At 43.6% G+C, this 16,438-nt stretch overlaps 1 protein-coding gene across 1 annotated transcript in view; it reads right to left on the bottom strand.

The window, feature by feature from the left end:
• Positions 1 to 16,438, bottom strand: part of C7H3orf20 (chromosome 7 C3orf20 homolog) — a 52,358-nt gene that overhangs the window by 24,519 nt on the left and 11,401 nt on the right. Inside the window, exons 7-11 of the mRNA XM_065408263.1 lie at positions 15,415 to 15,535; positions 14,100 to 14,231; positions 5,186 to 5,309; positions 3,700 to 3,931; positions 2,262 to 2,574 (exon numbers count right to left, since the gene is read on the bottom strand). Of these exons, the coding sequence (XP_065264335.1) occupies positions 2,262 to 2,574; positions 3,700 to 3,931; positions 5,186 to 5,309; positions 14,100 to 14,231; positions 15,415 to 15,535 (922 nt within the window). The remainder of the gene's footprint in view (positions 1 to 2,261; positions 2,575 to 3,699; positions 3,932 to 5,185; positions 5,310 to 14,099; positions 14,232 to 15,414; positions 15,536 to 16,438) is intronic.

Genomic DNA, 16,438 nt, shown 5'->3' with positions numbered 1-16,438 from the left:
ATCTGTCTATTTTAGAAAAAAGAACGAGGAATCCTTGTGGCACCTTAGAGACTAACAAATTTATTTGGGCATAAGCTTTCGTGGGCTAAAACCCACTTCATCAGATGCATGGAGTGGAAAATACAGTAGAGAGGTATAAATACACAGCATATGAAAAGATGGGAGTTGCCTCTACTGTATTTTCCACTCCATGCATCTGATGAAGTGGGTTTTAGCCCACAAAAGCTTATACCCAAATAAATTTGTTAGTCTCTAAGGTGCCACAAGGACTCCTTGTTGTTTTTGCTGTGGAAGCAGAGAAAGAACTGACAGGAAGGGGATGCAATGCATGACAGTTCGTTAGCAAGAGTCAGGCTAACTGTAACCCTAATAACGTGAGATTTGTAGAAGCGAGGATTGTGTGAGGCGAGTGGGAAAGAACTGTGTGAGAAGTTGTTGCGACCCTGTGTAGATAATGTGTAGAAAATATTGTATGTAGACTAGAGTCAAAACAAGTGAGAAAAATAAGATATCAAGATGGCCTATGTATAAACAAAATGCAGCTGTTGTTTATTATTGTCTGTAATGAAAGGTATAAAGGTTTGCTGTAATTGTTTACCTGTAGAGAGACCTGTTTAGCTCTCTCCCTCTAAGCAATTGTTAGAGAAAATAAAGAATCTGACTTGCTGTACCCAAACAAAAAGTGAGAACTCTGTTATTCTCCGACATTGCTGATACAGACTAACATGGCTACCCCTCTGAAACCTGTCTATTTTAGGGTTTTCTACTGCTGCACATCACCATAGTATTTGAGCGCCTTCCATATAAAATCAATAGCAACAATCAGAGGCCCGACTGGACTTCCTGGAGTCTCTGGCACTTCTCCCTTTTCAAGGTAGGGGGAGGGGTTGGGGTTTTGATTTTTTTGGGGGGGAGTCGGGTTTAGGAGTACAGTCTTATGAAATTACAGTCTAATTACTCTGCCACATTTGGGGCCAGATGCAAGGTTGTTTTGGATCAGGCCCTTGAAGCACTGCAGCAAAAGATATGTCATTTAGATAGCCTTAGCGGTCCACAAAATGCTCTTTGATTGTATCATTTATTTCTTCTCACTGAGTGTGACACTTTGCCAGATAAGCTAAAGAATGTTGGGAGGTTCAGTCTTGACACAGTCATGTATATACAGGACTGTAGCCTCTCATGTCACCATGTCTGGAATTCAGGCCAGCATTTAATGACTCCCTTTAAATCGTAGGGCTGTGTGTAAAAATGGTTGGAAATACAATTCTCGAATCCTTACATATATGCTGGCTCTGAGATCTGACACTGCTATACCATTTCACTGTCACTGTCGAATGAAAACTTGCTTGGTTTTATTATTAATCCAGTCTGGAATGACATTCACCATAAAGTGTTAACTCAGTAATTAATCTGATACTCTCATTTGAGTAGAACCTATCTTCTGAATATGTATAATATGGATGTAGCAACATCCTCAATATTTGAACTGGACTGAAGACGGATAGACAGTTTGAGTTTCTCTCTTTAAGGGCTGTTTTTCTTATAAGTGCACATGCAGCTGGTTCTGAGACATCAGTAGTGACCCCGACTGAAATTAAGATAATGGCACTTGCAATTGTTTCTACTAGAACAGCAGCACATCCTGGTGGCTAGTTTGCAAAATGTGGCTGCAGCCCTTATGAAGCTTTATCTTTTAATAGTAGCAATCAGAATGACAGCTTGTGTGGGTTAGACATCTCTTCCGCCTGGTCTCGGCATGTTATCACACCAGTGACATTCTGCAGCTCAGTGGTAAGCAAAAAGCCCCATATTTATCGTTTCACGGGGAAATGACCAAGTAGTTTAGGGACAAATTTTATAACTTAACGGTGACTTAATGAACGTGGAGTCTGAACTCCCCCACTCATTGCTAGTAATGGTTCCCCCCCACCCCAGGTCAAAGCTGGAGCACATTAGTGGACAGCATGAGAAAACTTGAACTGCTGCGTGTTGTAGCTGCTCCACGAAGAGTTCTTCCATCTCAGATTCATAGAGTCCAAGGCCAGAAGGGGCCACTGTGACCATCCCGTCTGACCTCCTGCATAACACAGGCCATAGATCTTCCCCAAAATAATCCCCAAGACTGTCAGTCTAATACCATTCACTAGTGTCACTCACTCTGCATTTTATGTTTCTTGAAAAGCACTAGGAAGTCCCCCTTTGCTGTGGGTCACCTACATGCATTTCCTGTCCTCCAATCCTTAACCCTGACCACAATTTACCTGAATGCAAGGGGATGGGCGGCCATGCTGTTTTTCCATGTACAGGCTTTGTAACATCCACTCCAAGAAGGGAGAATAGGAAGGGTTTTGGGATGACAGGACAAAGATCACCAGGATCTGATCGGACTTTCTGGGGGCTGAAATAAACTTGTCAAACTCCAAGTCGGTAACAAATGGAATTTTCACGACGCACTTGCAACCCAGACCAGCGTCCTGTTTTGATAGCAGCCTCCGGAGCACAATTGGGCAGTCAGCAATAGACGATGCCCAGGTCCTGGCAGGGCGTGCAACTGCAGCTGAAACGGTTTTAACTCTGCAAGGCATATGAAGTTCAGTTTAGATACATACATACCAGAAGTACATAATATACAGTAGATATTTATGTCATCCAAGAAAGCAGTTAAATACAGGTCACTTTGTTACCATGATTTCAGGCAGAGGCTCCAGTATGTCTAAGACATGGAAATCTGACCCTTTAAAAAGTTGAGTGGGCTCGCATGTAAAATAGAGAGAGGCTTTAAAAAAAAAACACCAAAAATACATTCAATTGAACCTCCAAAATTTTGCAGAAGGCTTTGAACCTGCATCCAGAGCCTGATTTTGCATCTTGGGGCATCTCAACTTAAAAAGCATCATATTCCCTAACATCAAAGGAATGTGGCTCTTTGAGAGGCAGAAGATGCAAAACTTCTCTCCCACTAACAGTTGTGTTCATTCAGGAATGTGTGGCAGAGGGGAAGAATCCTCCAACAGATGCAGACAAACCCTTGGAAACTAATACTAGGGCATCAGGTCAGATTGAGCTGGTTCACTGTGGTTCACTAAGGCTTGATCCTACATGCTTTGAAGTCAGTGGTGAAGCTCCCATTGGTTCTACTGATGCAGGATCAGGGCCTATACCGCACTCTTTTGATGTCCCTTTATCAGTTCTTGTAGAACCAAAGCTTTATCTTACAGGAACATTCAATTTCTAGGGCTTGTGGTGGTGAAGATATTCTGACTCGGCAAACAAACTGGGCAACTGTTGTTAAATGCTTTCTGTAGGATGTGATCCTAAAACTCTCTTCGGTCTTCCTGTGTATAGAGATTTATGGGGATTTCATCTACCCACTGATATAAATGTACTATGCACTTAGGAATTCTAGCGGGAACTGCAGCAGGAATAGTGGAGCAGGTTGAAAAAGAAGGCAAGATGTAAAGGGCTGGCTCCTCAGTTAGTGTATGTCAGCAGAGTTCCATTGAGCCCATTAGAGCTATGCTGATGAACACCAACTAAGGATCTGTCTCAAAGAATCCAGTTTAATCCTGCCAGTTGCCTGCTTACCTCATTTGCCACACAACCATTTCCTCTATGATCAAAATAAACTGTGAACCCAACATTTCAGTGACACTGTGTCCTCTACCCAATCAGGAAGAGTGCGTGCATCTCCAAGCAAACCTTGGTGCAGGCTTTGGTTGGGTCACGGGATCCACGGGTCTGCGAGAAGGCTTGGGAGGAATCCTTTGGGCAATTGGTCTGCTAGGAGGTTTTTGAGGCCTTTTCGTTTCTGAAGCTATTAGAGCACGTTCTTCTTTCACTCTTTTAGCCCAGGCCTGAGATGACGGTTCCTTCCTTTTAAATTTGACATACCTTGCTCCTTCTAGGATTGGATATTCTATAGGAATCATACCTGACAAATAAAAAACAACAGTTAAGGATGTGCTTGTTAGAGAATTTTCTTTAGCTCAAGTTGAAGGGGATGGTTTGGGCTTTTGGTTTGAAAGGCCCGTTTTACCCCTGCAGAAATCCATACAACTACAGTGACCTATGAAATCTAAACAACCCTGGAAGCACTATGCCTGCACTCCCCTCTTTCTGACAGGTTGTGCATGATTGGCCTTGCCCCGGCTGCACATATTGGATGTTCTTAATTCACTTTTTAAAATTAGTTCATGTTGTTCACTCAGCCTTGAGTTCCATGATAGTTTGAAGAAGCAAAAATGGGATATGTTCACTCGGGTCCGGAAGAGAACTTGAACAAGGTTCCCAAGGGTGAATGGGACACTGAGTGACTTGTTGATTCATGTACCTTCCCAAGTGTATGTAGGTATTCTGGAGTTACTCAGTCCACCTCTAACTTGTATGGCTTTATTCAAATTTTCTATTAGGTCTTCTAGTTCACCCCCTTGAAGTCTGCTGTTCAACATATCCATTAATATTTCAGTATTAAATGACTTCAAATATTTTAATCAAAGTAACTTCAGCTCTAGTGCTGGTTGAAATTTTCTGGATGAAAAAAATAATTCCTTGAAAAATTCAGTGTCAATCGAATGTATTCACGAATTCAGGTCAAATCTGGATAATAGTTTTGGCTCCAAAAAATAAAAGTTGTTCAAAAAAATCAAAACATTTTGATACGTTATGTTTTGAAAATGTAACTTGGTTTTGAAACAATATTTGGTTAGAAATTTAACAGATTAAAAAAGGATAAAAACACACAGAAGCAAAGAACTGGGGGGGGGGGGGATGGGAAATCATTTCAGGTCAAACAAAACATTTCATTTGACCCAAAACAAGATTTTTTCAGGTTTTTTGTTTCAGTAAAACCCCCCCAAAACATTTCCATTTGGGGTCAATCCAATATGATTTCCCCCCCCTGATTTGTTTGGTTCAGCCACTGAACCAGAAATCAATTATTTGCTCCACTCTATTCAGTACCCACATCATTCTTTCCCTTCAACGCATTCCTTTGAGCCCATTTCTTCCAGAAAGCCTTTCCGCAATTCTTTCTCCCAGCCTCTCCAGTACTTTGACCTTACATCATCATCCTTGCATTAATATGTGCCAGAGCTAAACTGTAAGTCCCTTGGCGGAGACACCAGAACTTATTATACATATGTATAGCACTAATCACTTCGTTGGCATGCAGCACAAAATACTATACCTGAAGCTATCAAAATGGCATTTATAAATTGTTTCACTGTCTTCTGAAATCGCTTCTTAATCTCTTCCAAGGCTCTCTCCAGTTGCTGCTCCTTCTCCTCACTGTCACTTGCTTTTGCAAGTATCTTTAAAGAGTGAAAGGAGAAACCCAACCATTGTTAGTTAAGATTAGAATCAGGTTTCCAGCACTGCAAACTTTGAATGACATCATGACTGAGGGGACGCTGGTGCAGTCCTGTTAGAGACCTGTTCAGTTGATAACAGTCTTACTTCCTAGCCATGATCCAAGGTCCTGTGTTCAAGTCTCACAGAAAGAGTGGATCTTTTACCCACTTAACTAGTAGCCCATCCCAGGATGAGGAAGACTGGGTGATGATTTCACTTTCCCTCATCTTCTCTTTTAATCCCTGTCCTCTGCTGATAATAGTTCATTATTAGGTAGCAGGAATATGATATCGGAGATAAATCACCTAATCACATTCCTCCTGTGTTATTCCTCTTTCCTTTCCTATCCAATGGAAACGTGACATCAAAAATAAGTTAGCCAAATAATCAATCTCCCTCTTTTCTCCAATGCCTTTGCATCTTGAAACCCTATGGATGGAAATGCCTTCAAATTCTTGCAGCTCTTTAGAATTTATAAACTACATTTTTGATTCAGTTTCATTTTAGGGCTACGAACAGCTAGAGAAAAATGCAGTTTGAAAGGCCACTGTCTCCTGCAGATTGGTTGAGAATGGTAGAAGGACCTTTCTGCACACAAGTGCAGACAGATAACTGATTACCATTAAACAACAGTGGTTCTCAAACTACGGTCCCAGAACCAAAAATAGTCCACAGAAGGAAACTTTCTGTGATGCAAGTGTTGGGAAAATGGATGGAGAGGTAGACCCATAAGAAGGTCTCTCTCTATGAAGTGATCCAGAGGATTTAAAAAAAAAAGAACCACAGCCACACATGACACCATTGCACACCAAAGGTGAAGGAAATTGCATGGTCATAGATGCCATCTTCCAGATGAGACAGTCAGCGTAGAGTTTTTCTGACTATCCAGAATGACTGTCCTGGAGGAAATAAAAGATCTCTTGGTACTATTTGAAAAATAGAAGGGGGTAACTGGTATCACAGCCAAAATTCCCTCTCTCACTAAAGCAGATTCTGATGTCCAGTATTACATTTATATGGAGCTTTTTAACCTAAGGCATTCCAAAGCTCTTTAGAACCTAGATATACAGGAAATGCAGCTATATCTACTATGCAACACATTAGTTGTTTAACAACAGTCAGCGATATCACGTGACAGGTTAGGTCAGGAAGCACAGAAGAATAACATCTCCAATTGAAACTGCAGGGGGAGTTTAGGAAGGCAAAGCAGAATATGGCTGTCACCAGGGCTAACAAACCTGCTGATTTTACTTCTCATCTGAAAGATGATGACCTCAAACTCAAAAAAGAGTCATACAGAAAGTGGAAATTAGGTTAAATTACAAAGGATTAATATAAACTACAAGCATGTAGGAACAAAATTAGAAAGGCCAAGGAAAAAAAACAAGATTAAATAACTAGCTGGGGACGTAAAGGATAACAAGAAAACATTTCACAAATACATGAGAAGCAAGAGGAAGACCAAAGACAGGGTACATCCATTCCTCAATGAGGAGGGGAAAATAAATAACAGAAAACACTGCAGTGGCTGTAGTGTTAAATGACCTTTTTGTTTTAGTTTTCACCAAAAAAGTTAGCAGTGACTGGACAACTAACATCTGAGTAAATGGGATAGGATCTGAGGCTAAAATAGGAAAAGAACAAGTTAAGAATCTTAGACAGGTTAGAGTTCTTCAAGTTGACAGGGCCTGATGAAATGCATCCTAGAATTCTTAAGGAACTGGCTGCAGATATCTCTGAACCACTAGTGATTATCTTTGAAAACCCGCAGAGGATGGGAGAGATCACAGCAGACTGGAAAAGGGCAAACAGGGCCGGCTTTAAGCCGATTCGGCCAATTCCCCGGAATGGGGCCCTGCGTCTAAGAGGGCCCCGCAACGTCCGCGGCTGCCGGCGGAGCGAAAAAAAAAAAAAAAGCCACGTCCTGCTTCTCCCCCCTCCCTCCAGCGCTTGCGCCGCCATACAGCTGATCAGCGCAAGCCTGGGAGGGAGGGGTGAGGAGGAGGAATGCGGCGTGCTTGGGGAAGAGGCGGGGCCAGGGCGGGGATTTGGGGAGGGATCCAATGGGGCAGGGAGGGGTGGGGCTGGGGGCGGGGCCAGGGCGGGGATTTGGGGAGGGGTCCAATGGGGCAGGGAGGGGGCGGAGTCGGGGCGGGGGGGGGCGCGAGACAATTCGCGTCCCGACGTGGGGCCCCGCACCTGCTAAAGCCGGCCCTGAGGGCAAATATAGTAATTCTCTATAAAAAGGGGAATAAGGACAACCCAGGGACTTATTGACCAGTCACCTGAATTTCAGCACCTGGAAAGATAATGGAGCAAATAAACAATCAATTTGTAAGCACCTACAAAAAAATAAGGTGATAATTAACAGTTGTCAAGAGCAAATCGTGTCAATCTACCTAATATCCTTCTTTGACAAGGTAACAAGCCTGTAGGAAGCAGTAGATGTGATATATCTCGACTTTAGTAATGCTTTTGATATTGTCTTTCATGACCGTCTCATAAATAAACTAGAGAAACATAGCCTAGATGAACCTAATATAAAGTGGGTGCACAACTGGTTGAGAAAGAGTACCCAGAGCATAGTTATCAATGGTTCACAATCAAGTGGAAGGACATATCGAATGGGGTTTCTACGGGGATCGAGTTCTATTCAATATCTTCATACATGATTTGGATAATCATGGTCAATAAGGTCAATAAGTCAATAAGTCCCTGGGTTGTCCTTATTCCCCTTTTTATAGAGAATTACTATTGATTTAGAGTACACTTCTAAAGTTTGCAGACAATACCAAGCTGGGAGGGGTTGCAAGCACTTTGGAAGACAGGATTAAAATTCAAAATGACTTGACAAACTGGAGAAATAGTCTGAAATAAATAGGATGAAATTTGATAAGGACAAAGGAGGGAATAATCAGTTGCTAAAATACAAAATGGGAAATGACTGCCTAGGAAGGAGTTTGCAGACAATACCAAGCTGGGAGGGGTTGCAAGCACTTTGGAAGACAGGATTAAAATTCAAAATGACTTGACAAACTGGAGAAATAGTCTGAAATAAATAGGATGAAATTTGATAAGGACAAAGGAGGGAATAATCAGTTGCTAAAATACAAAATGGGAAATGACTGCCTAGGAAGGAGTACTGCAGAAAAGGATCTGGGGGTTACAGTTGATCACAAACTAAGTACAGTCAACAACGCAATTCTGTTGCAAAAAAAGCAAACATCATTCTGGGATGTATTAGCAGGAGTGTTGTAAGCAAGACATGAGAAGTAATTCTTCCACTCTACTCAGCATTGGTAAGGCTCAACTGGAGTATTGTGTCCAGTTCTGGGCACCACACTTTGGGAAAGATGTGGACAAATTGGAGAAAGTCTGGAGAGCAACAAAAATGACTGAAGGTCTAGAAAACATCACCTATAAGGGAAGATTGAAAAAACTGGGTTTGTTTAGTCAGGAGAAGAGAAGACTGAGGGGGGACAGTCTTCAAATACTTAAAGGGTTATTATAAAAAGGAGGGTGATCAATTGTTTTCCTTAACTACTCAGGACAGGACAAGAAGTAAGGGTCTTAAATTGCAGCAAGGGAGGGTAGACATTAGGAAAAACTTCCTATCTGTCAGGGTAGTTAAGCACTGGAACAAATTGTCTAGGGAGGTTGTGGAATCTACGTCACTGGAGGTTTTTAAGAACAGGTTAGACAAACACCTGTCAGGGATGGTCTAGATAATACTTAGTCCTGCCTCAGTGGAGGGGGCTGGACGAGATGACCTATTGAGGTCCCTTCCGGTCCTACATTCAGGGCCGGCTCTGGCTTTTTTGCCGCCCCAGCGCGGCAGGGGAGGGCGCGGGGGGGAGGGCGGCCGGAGCCCCGGGGGGAGGGCGGCGAGCCCCGACCGGGGCTCCACTCTCCCCGGCGGCCGGGGGGAGGGCGCCGGGGGGGGGAGGGCGGCCGGAGCCCTGGGAGGAGGGTGGAGTGCCCGGCCGGGGCTCCGCTCTCCCCGGCGGCCAGAGCGCCGGGGGGAGAGCGGCGAGCCCCGGCTGGGGCTCCGCTCTCCCCGGCGGCCGGGGGGGAGGGCGCCGGGGGGGAGGGCGGCCGGAGCCCTGGGAGGAGGGAGGAGGGCGGAGTGCCCGGCCGGGGCTCCGCTCTCCCCGGCGGCCAGAGCGCCGGGGGGAGGGCGGCGAGCCCCGGCTGGGGCTCCGCTCTCCCCGGCGGCCGGGGGGAGGGCGCCGGGGGGGAGGGCGGCCGGAGCCCTGGGAGGAGGGCGGAGTGCCCGGCCGTGGCCCCGCTCTCCCCGGCGGCCGGAGCCCCCGCCGCGCCGCCCCCCTCCAGGTGCCGCCCCAAGCACAAGCTTGGTGGGCTGGTGCCTGGAGCCGGCCCTGCCTACATTTCTATGATTCTATGAAATGAAAAGGACAAATCCAGCGTCCAGGTTTCAGTGTTGAGCAAATGATGTTATGAGGCTGTGAAGGCTCCTCCTGGCTACTGCTGTTCTCTATCTCAGAGGTGAGAAGGCCCTGGTTAATCACTTCACACCTGACTGTATCTCCTACTCACTGCTTTGAGGCAGGAGCCTTGAAAGTCTGGGGATTTCTGTAGTCTTCCTGTCTGAGCTTCTCCTGGCTTCTACTACTACAGGGAAACTGGAGTCTACAGGTGTTACAGGTGCGTCCTCTGGGTACACAGTAAGAGGGATGAGCTGTACCTGATGCTCGGTGCTTTGGGGAAGGAGCCCTTAGCATCTAGGATTTCCATAATTCACCGATATGAACACTCTCTGGTTGTTTCCATGTGAAAGATGGAAGGGGTGGTCTCTGGGTCTAGTGGGAAGGGAGCTCGGTTTATTGTTGGATTTTATTAATTAACATATATTAGTTAAGACACATAATGATGTGTGTCTGAGATTGTTAGTTATTACTGTTTTGCATAAAATAGTTTATTTAGAACACTAAACCAAAAACTCTAAAATAATAATCATAATAAAAAAATAGAGGCACTAAACATACAGCATAAATTTGTATATACTTTCTTTCCTACCAAGTATCAAGCACTACAGTGAGAGGTGAAATAGAAAAATTTGACAGAGTTGGATACAGAGAAAAAGAAAGTGATGTACAAAACTGAAAGAGTGATTTTGTTTTAAACAGAAATTTAAATGGGATAAAAGATGGAGGTAAATATTCCTACAGGCAGATTATTGTATTTATTTGTAGTGAGAGATATCTTGAAGGATGTAATTATAGAAAGGGAAAGTTGAGTAGAAATGTGTCCATTTTAAACAAAGTTAAATGACGTTTTAAGGTGAGCTTTAGAGAGGATTTAACTCACACAGAGGGCATTGAAGTTACTGTATAGTGCTGTACAAAGTGAGAATGACCACTAACTATGAAGAGTTTGAGGTATATAAAAGAAGAGACCAAGTCCACAGAGACTCAAATAAGTGGAAGGATTAGTTTTGAGAGAGAGCTGGACAAATGTACGAGTGGGATTGTATGACAGTGTCGCTTGTGATGGTGGAGGGCAGGGCTTGGCAGCCCTGAGGGTCCCTTCTGGTTCATGTGGGATGTTCCTAAAATTTCCTGCTTCAAGGCTTCAGCCAGTCACCTGCAGAGATCAGGAAGGGATCTTGCCCTCCTGCCCCCCAATGTATTCTGGGGTTTTTGTCTCCTTCCTCCAAAGCATCAGAGATGGTTACAGCTGGAGATGAAACCTTGGACAGGGTGGGCCAGTGCTCTGAGGTGGCACCGTGCATTCTCTCTCTCTCTCTCATGCTTCCCTGGCTTGTTCTTGCTCACATGCTAAGGGTCTAATGATTGCCATATATGCATTTGGGAAGGGATTCCCCCCCCCAGGTCAGATTGGCAGTGACATTGGGGGTTTTTTGCCTTCCCCTGCAGTGTGTGGATGTTGCTTGCTTGCCAGGATCCTTTGGGTACATCTCACGTAAACAATTTGCTGCCATTGAGGGGCCTCAGGCATTGGTGCACCTGTCCCTCCTGTTCTCTGTCTGTGACACATAATAGTCCAGTCTGCTGTGGGCTGTAATACTTTGGTCTAATTTCAGTTGTTGGGTTTAGTGAGCGGGTGCTGCGTGATGTTGGTGGCCTGTGATATACAGAAGGTCAGACTAGATGATCTGGTGGTCCCTTCTGGCCTTAAATTCTATGACCTCCTACAGCATAACAGTTCCATATTGGCTCAGCACTGACCTACAAAGAATGTTTCCTACTGAATGCGAACTCTCCTTGACAATAGTGAGAATAGATTTTTAAATATTTAATAGATATTTATATATTTCAGTGAAACTTGCATTTTCAAACATGGAGAGCAAGAACATTTTGAAAGCTATCCAGAATGTCTAGCATCTACATATATGTGATTTAAATTGGCCAGATCCCCAATTAGTGTAAAACTGAAGTCAACGGAGTGACACTAATTTACACCTGAAGATCTGGCCCATTCTCAGACACCAGAACAATGAATCTAGCTTTCCACACCAAATATAAAGTTCTTAAAGGACACTATAATCAGGCCCAAAATGTAGACAAGCTTTTACAAATCTATCACCACTAAAAATGCTTCCAAGATTTGACCCTCTTAATTCAATGGTAACATTCGTTTCCCCATCAAATAAACATTCCCCTGCAGTCCTGCCTTTTCAGCATTGAAAACCTGAAAATGAAGTTGACCATAAACAAAAATGTCACCGAGAGAGAAATGCAAAAAGCAAAGAAAAGATTGAAAAAGGAAATGGGATTTCAAACATTATTTCAGCTTAAATTGGCTAAGAGGTTAGCAGCAAGTAAAGACGTATTTATTTGCCACATACTGTTTGGTTTTGAAGTTGACAGATTTCCTCTCTGTATGATGAATAAACCTTTTTATTTTATCTGTCTTCTAAAAGTGAAAACAGTAAAAACAAAAATGCCAGCTGGGAGGATGATGAATTCTAAGTATAAAGTCTGGCCCAATTAACACCAAATGGTGGAGAAATATGTCACTCAGGCAGCCTATGAGGCAGCCTCTGGGCTAATAAAGCATTTTAATTGAAAGATTGTCTTTCTATAAAAGTGCATCCACAATATAAATATTTAGGGAAGGACCTGTGAATGATTCTTAAGAGAGGGTTGTCGTTAAGGCAGGTTTCAATGTGGTTCCTAGGGGTTACTTTTCAAAGGTCAATGGAAGCCTTGGGAAGCAATTTAAAAACATCCAGTCTTAAAACGGGGATGTATTGTTTATCTACTTTCCTTAAATGTAATATTTGCTTTTGCTGATAAGTCAAAACCTGAGGTAAAAGCATCTGCAAGCAAAACAGCACTGTACTCTAATCCTGAGGCTCAGGGGGCAATTCACTCCAGTACAGAGGTCCTGTGCAAGGTTTATTCCTGCTGACTACCTACTCATGTACCATAAAAAGCCCCACTCAGACAGACCCTTAACACAGGATTTCAAGTGCATAAGGCTTGGCACTAGCCCCCTTGTCCTGGGGTAAATTTCACCACTAGGGCATAGGAAGGGTGGGTGAAACATAGCCCACAGTTTAGCTACACCCCCTCAGATCAGGAAATAGGCCGGAAATTGGAAGACAACTGCCCTTTCATATGAATTCTAGCATTTCTGGTTGCAAGTCAGTGGGAAATATTGCTGATTATTATTAGTATAGTAATGCCACAGTGCAATAAGTACCTTCCCTGCCTGAAGAGCTCACAGTCTAAGAATTACAAATGCAAAGGATGTCTCTAACACCCCGTAGTTTAGAAATAGGTCATCTATGCCTCACTGTGGGCTTAATCCTGCATTTTTTGCACACCCAAGGCCAGATCTTCAGCTCCCTCCTGCAGTCCCTCCCTCTGCTCCTTTGCACTGCTTCAGCAGCACATTGTAACCAGAAAGCCAGGGTAAGGAGAACCCATGGGTGGAACAGAACTGGTACAATGATTCTATACTCATCCTCTTCACAATCCCTGCGTAGAGAGCAGGAAGGTCAGGGAAAGATGGTGGCCAAAGTTCTTGCAGACACTGGCCAACAGTGGGTGCAAGAACAACTCTAGGGGGCTCTGTTGTAGTTGACCACAACTTGGTGTGGCCATGAAGCATCAGATACCAGGTCAGTCACTGGATCGGGGGGACAGAGGTAGCAAAAAGTTATCTTTGCCCCTTTCTCAGTTGCACCAGGTGCAGCACAAGTACAGTCTGACAGTTCATTGGGCGTTTGGGGTATACAAGGAATGTAGGATCAGGCCTGATACTGAATCGTTTCTGCTTCTGGTCCACTTCAAAATCAAGAAATGCAAAGTCACATGCAAAACAATAGTTCAAAATATTAACTGAACTTATCTAAAACTAGAGTAGACACCATTAAAACCTCAACATTTGCCTCTAGTCCCCTGCAATGACTATGGTACCTTCCTATTCTTAGAAGAGGAGATAGCTCCTTAGTAATTGCACTGTGTCTCATGGTGACATGCACCTTTGAAAAGCCTGAGAGAGGGAGAGATGAACAAACACTGAGAGTTTTAATGGCTTCCATTATACAAAACAAGTTTTATGTTTGGTTCAAGTTTAGGATCTGTCCTTATTTTATCACTCTAGTAAATAGGCTTGACTAGGTCAGTGAAAACAGCAATATTTTAGCCATATTTCACATAATATGGCTGGTTAATTAATTTAAAACTGGTTAGCAATTAGTTGGGCACCCAACAGCCATCCTCCCGGATGTAATTCATACATACATTACTGCTGCTTACCCGTTTGTCAGCTTTGGGTGTGTGTGCACATGGAGCTCTTGACAAAGACATAGTGACGGTCTCATTCAAACAGGAAAAAGAAAGAGTAATGGAATTTTGACCAAGTACCTTCAGTTTTAGCTGTTCATTTATCTGAGGAAGATAATGGACAGGGTAAATTATGCCTTAGTTTTTGCTGCCACTATTTTCCTACTACATGCTACTCCAGGAGATTTTTATCCATCTCTTCACCTGACAGCTTCCCAGGTCTGTGAAATGCCTCTAACACATTTTGCCAGGGTTTATGCCTCCTTAGAGCAAAACTGAGTTCATTTGTTAATCAAGGGCAGGTTCCTATATTGAAAACATGCAGAAATTCAAATGATTTTGATGGGAAAATCTCTCTTCTGTCAAAACTGTGACTAAAAAGAAATGCAGAGGGTTCTGTAAAATGAAATGAAGTATGAGAAACTCCTCAAAGTTAAATTATGTGAATTTGTCACAGCCCCACAGGGTTGTGATTTCCGACATGTATGGTTGTTTCATTCAGACCAGAAGTTGAGGGTGCTCAGAACAACATCTCACAGGATTTGGGCTTTAGTCTGCAGTCAAACAGAAACAAATTAGAATCATGGGGTAATTAATTCTTGGGAGATAGCCTAGCGTCAGCTACATTTTCTTCGGTGAGCACAAACCAATGAAGCTTCTGGTTCGCAAATCTTCAGTCCATTCAACCTGTCCTATCTGAGTTAACGTTAAACAATTCAGCTGAGATAAGTGATTTGGATGCCAAATTTCATAGAATCATAGAATATTAGAGTTGGAAGGGACCTCAGGAGGTCATCTAGTCCAACCCCCTGCTCAAAGCAGGACCAATCCCCAACTTCCATTAACAGTAATCAGAATTAGGCACCCATATCCCTTAGGAGGCTTTGAAAATTTCAGCTGAATTTATGAAGGTCTCCTCAGTCTGGTGGCACACAGCTTCTTTTCGAACTAATAATGCTGCAGATCCATCTTTTTCAAGAAGCTATAGCCGGAAACTGAAATTTCAAGTTACATCTTTCCAAGGCCATATTATTGCAGGTTTGATAAACTAGAAATAATCTGCAAGTTAAGACTGGGTGCAGAAGTAGTATCAAAGGGAATAGGCAGAAATAAAACACAATGCATCTACCATCATCACATCGAACAGAAGAACTCAGACAGGATCACAGGTGTTCCTGATGCAAAACCACACTAAACAGAGAGCTATTCTATAGTCTGGGAATGTTCCTAATTTTTGACTCTGTTAGGTCTGTGAATATTGGCACTTAGCAAGAGTTCAGTTTTGTACCTGAAATTCTAAAGACTGTAAAGTCTGGGTCTTTGAAGCCCAACTCCACTTGTGAGTCAAATATCCATCTCTGTCCCTGACTGCTCCTCCTTCAAGATCCATCATCAGTGCAAGTGAACAGCTGGGCAGGACAGAAGGGGAAATACTTGTTAGACTTTGTGTTGATTGGATGGAATGATAATAATAAACATCCAACACTCAGGGGAGAATTCTCAACAAAGAGCTTTACACTCTTATGGAGAATCACATAAAACCAGTGCAACCCTGGGCTTCACTACTCAACGGCTTTGCTCTGTTCTGCTCCCCTCCCCTTTCATACACATTGCTCAGCTCTCTGATGACCTTTTCTATCTGAGTTATGGCATGCATTGTAACCATCAGTTACACCCACTGGGATTAAACTCTTACATGCACCATTAATAAGCACCAGTACCATTCTGTGCACAGACTAAGGGTAATGAGAATTAATTATCTTTCTTAAAGAAAGAATGATGGGGATGATAATCATAAACAATAAGTAATAGGTCAAGTTAAGATTCTATCATGGATATTTTTAGTAAAAGTCAGGGGCAGGTTGTGAGCACTAAATTAAACTGCATGGAAGCCCGTGACCTGTCCCTGACTTTTACTAAAAATACCCTGTGGGTACAAATAGAGCACTGCAGCTGCTCCAGCTCCACCACTGCTCCTGTGCCAGGGCTGACCGCTGCTGCTTCAGCCCCAGATGGGCTGACCCAACCCCAGCCACTGGTCCGCAGGCTGGGGACTGCTGCTCTGCCAGCCTCAGGACTGACCGCTGCCGCTGTTCTGGCGGTGGCTGTTCGGCGGCCCCGGGGCTGACCACTGGCCAGCTGTTCAGTGACCCCACGGCTGACCGTCGGCCAGCAATTCGGCGTGACCTCCGTGACAGAATCCTATCCTTAGTAATAGGAGACTCTTTTTATAGTATATTCAGTTATTATTAACGAGAAGGAACCATTTGATTGGAGTTGAGACCTCTGGGTTGTGTTCCTTTGTTCGCCAT

Source organism: Emys orbicularis, chromosome 7 (assembly GCF_028017835.1).
Source record: "Emys orbicularis isolate rEmyOrb1 chromosome 7, rEmyOrb1.hap1, whole genome shotgun sequence".
Taxonomy (NCBI): domain Eukaryota; kingdom Metazoa; phylum Chordata; order Testudines; family Emydidae; genus Emys; species Emys orbicularis.
The sequence above is the reverse complement of the archived record's forward strand: the minus strand, read 5'-3'. Positions and strand labels throughout refer to the sequence as shown.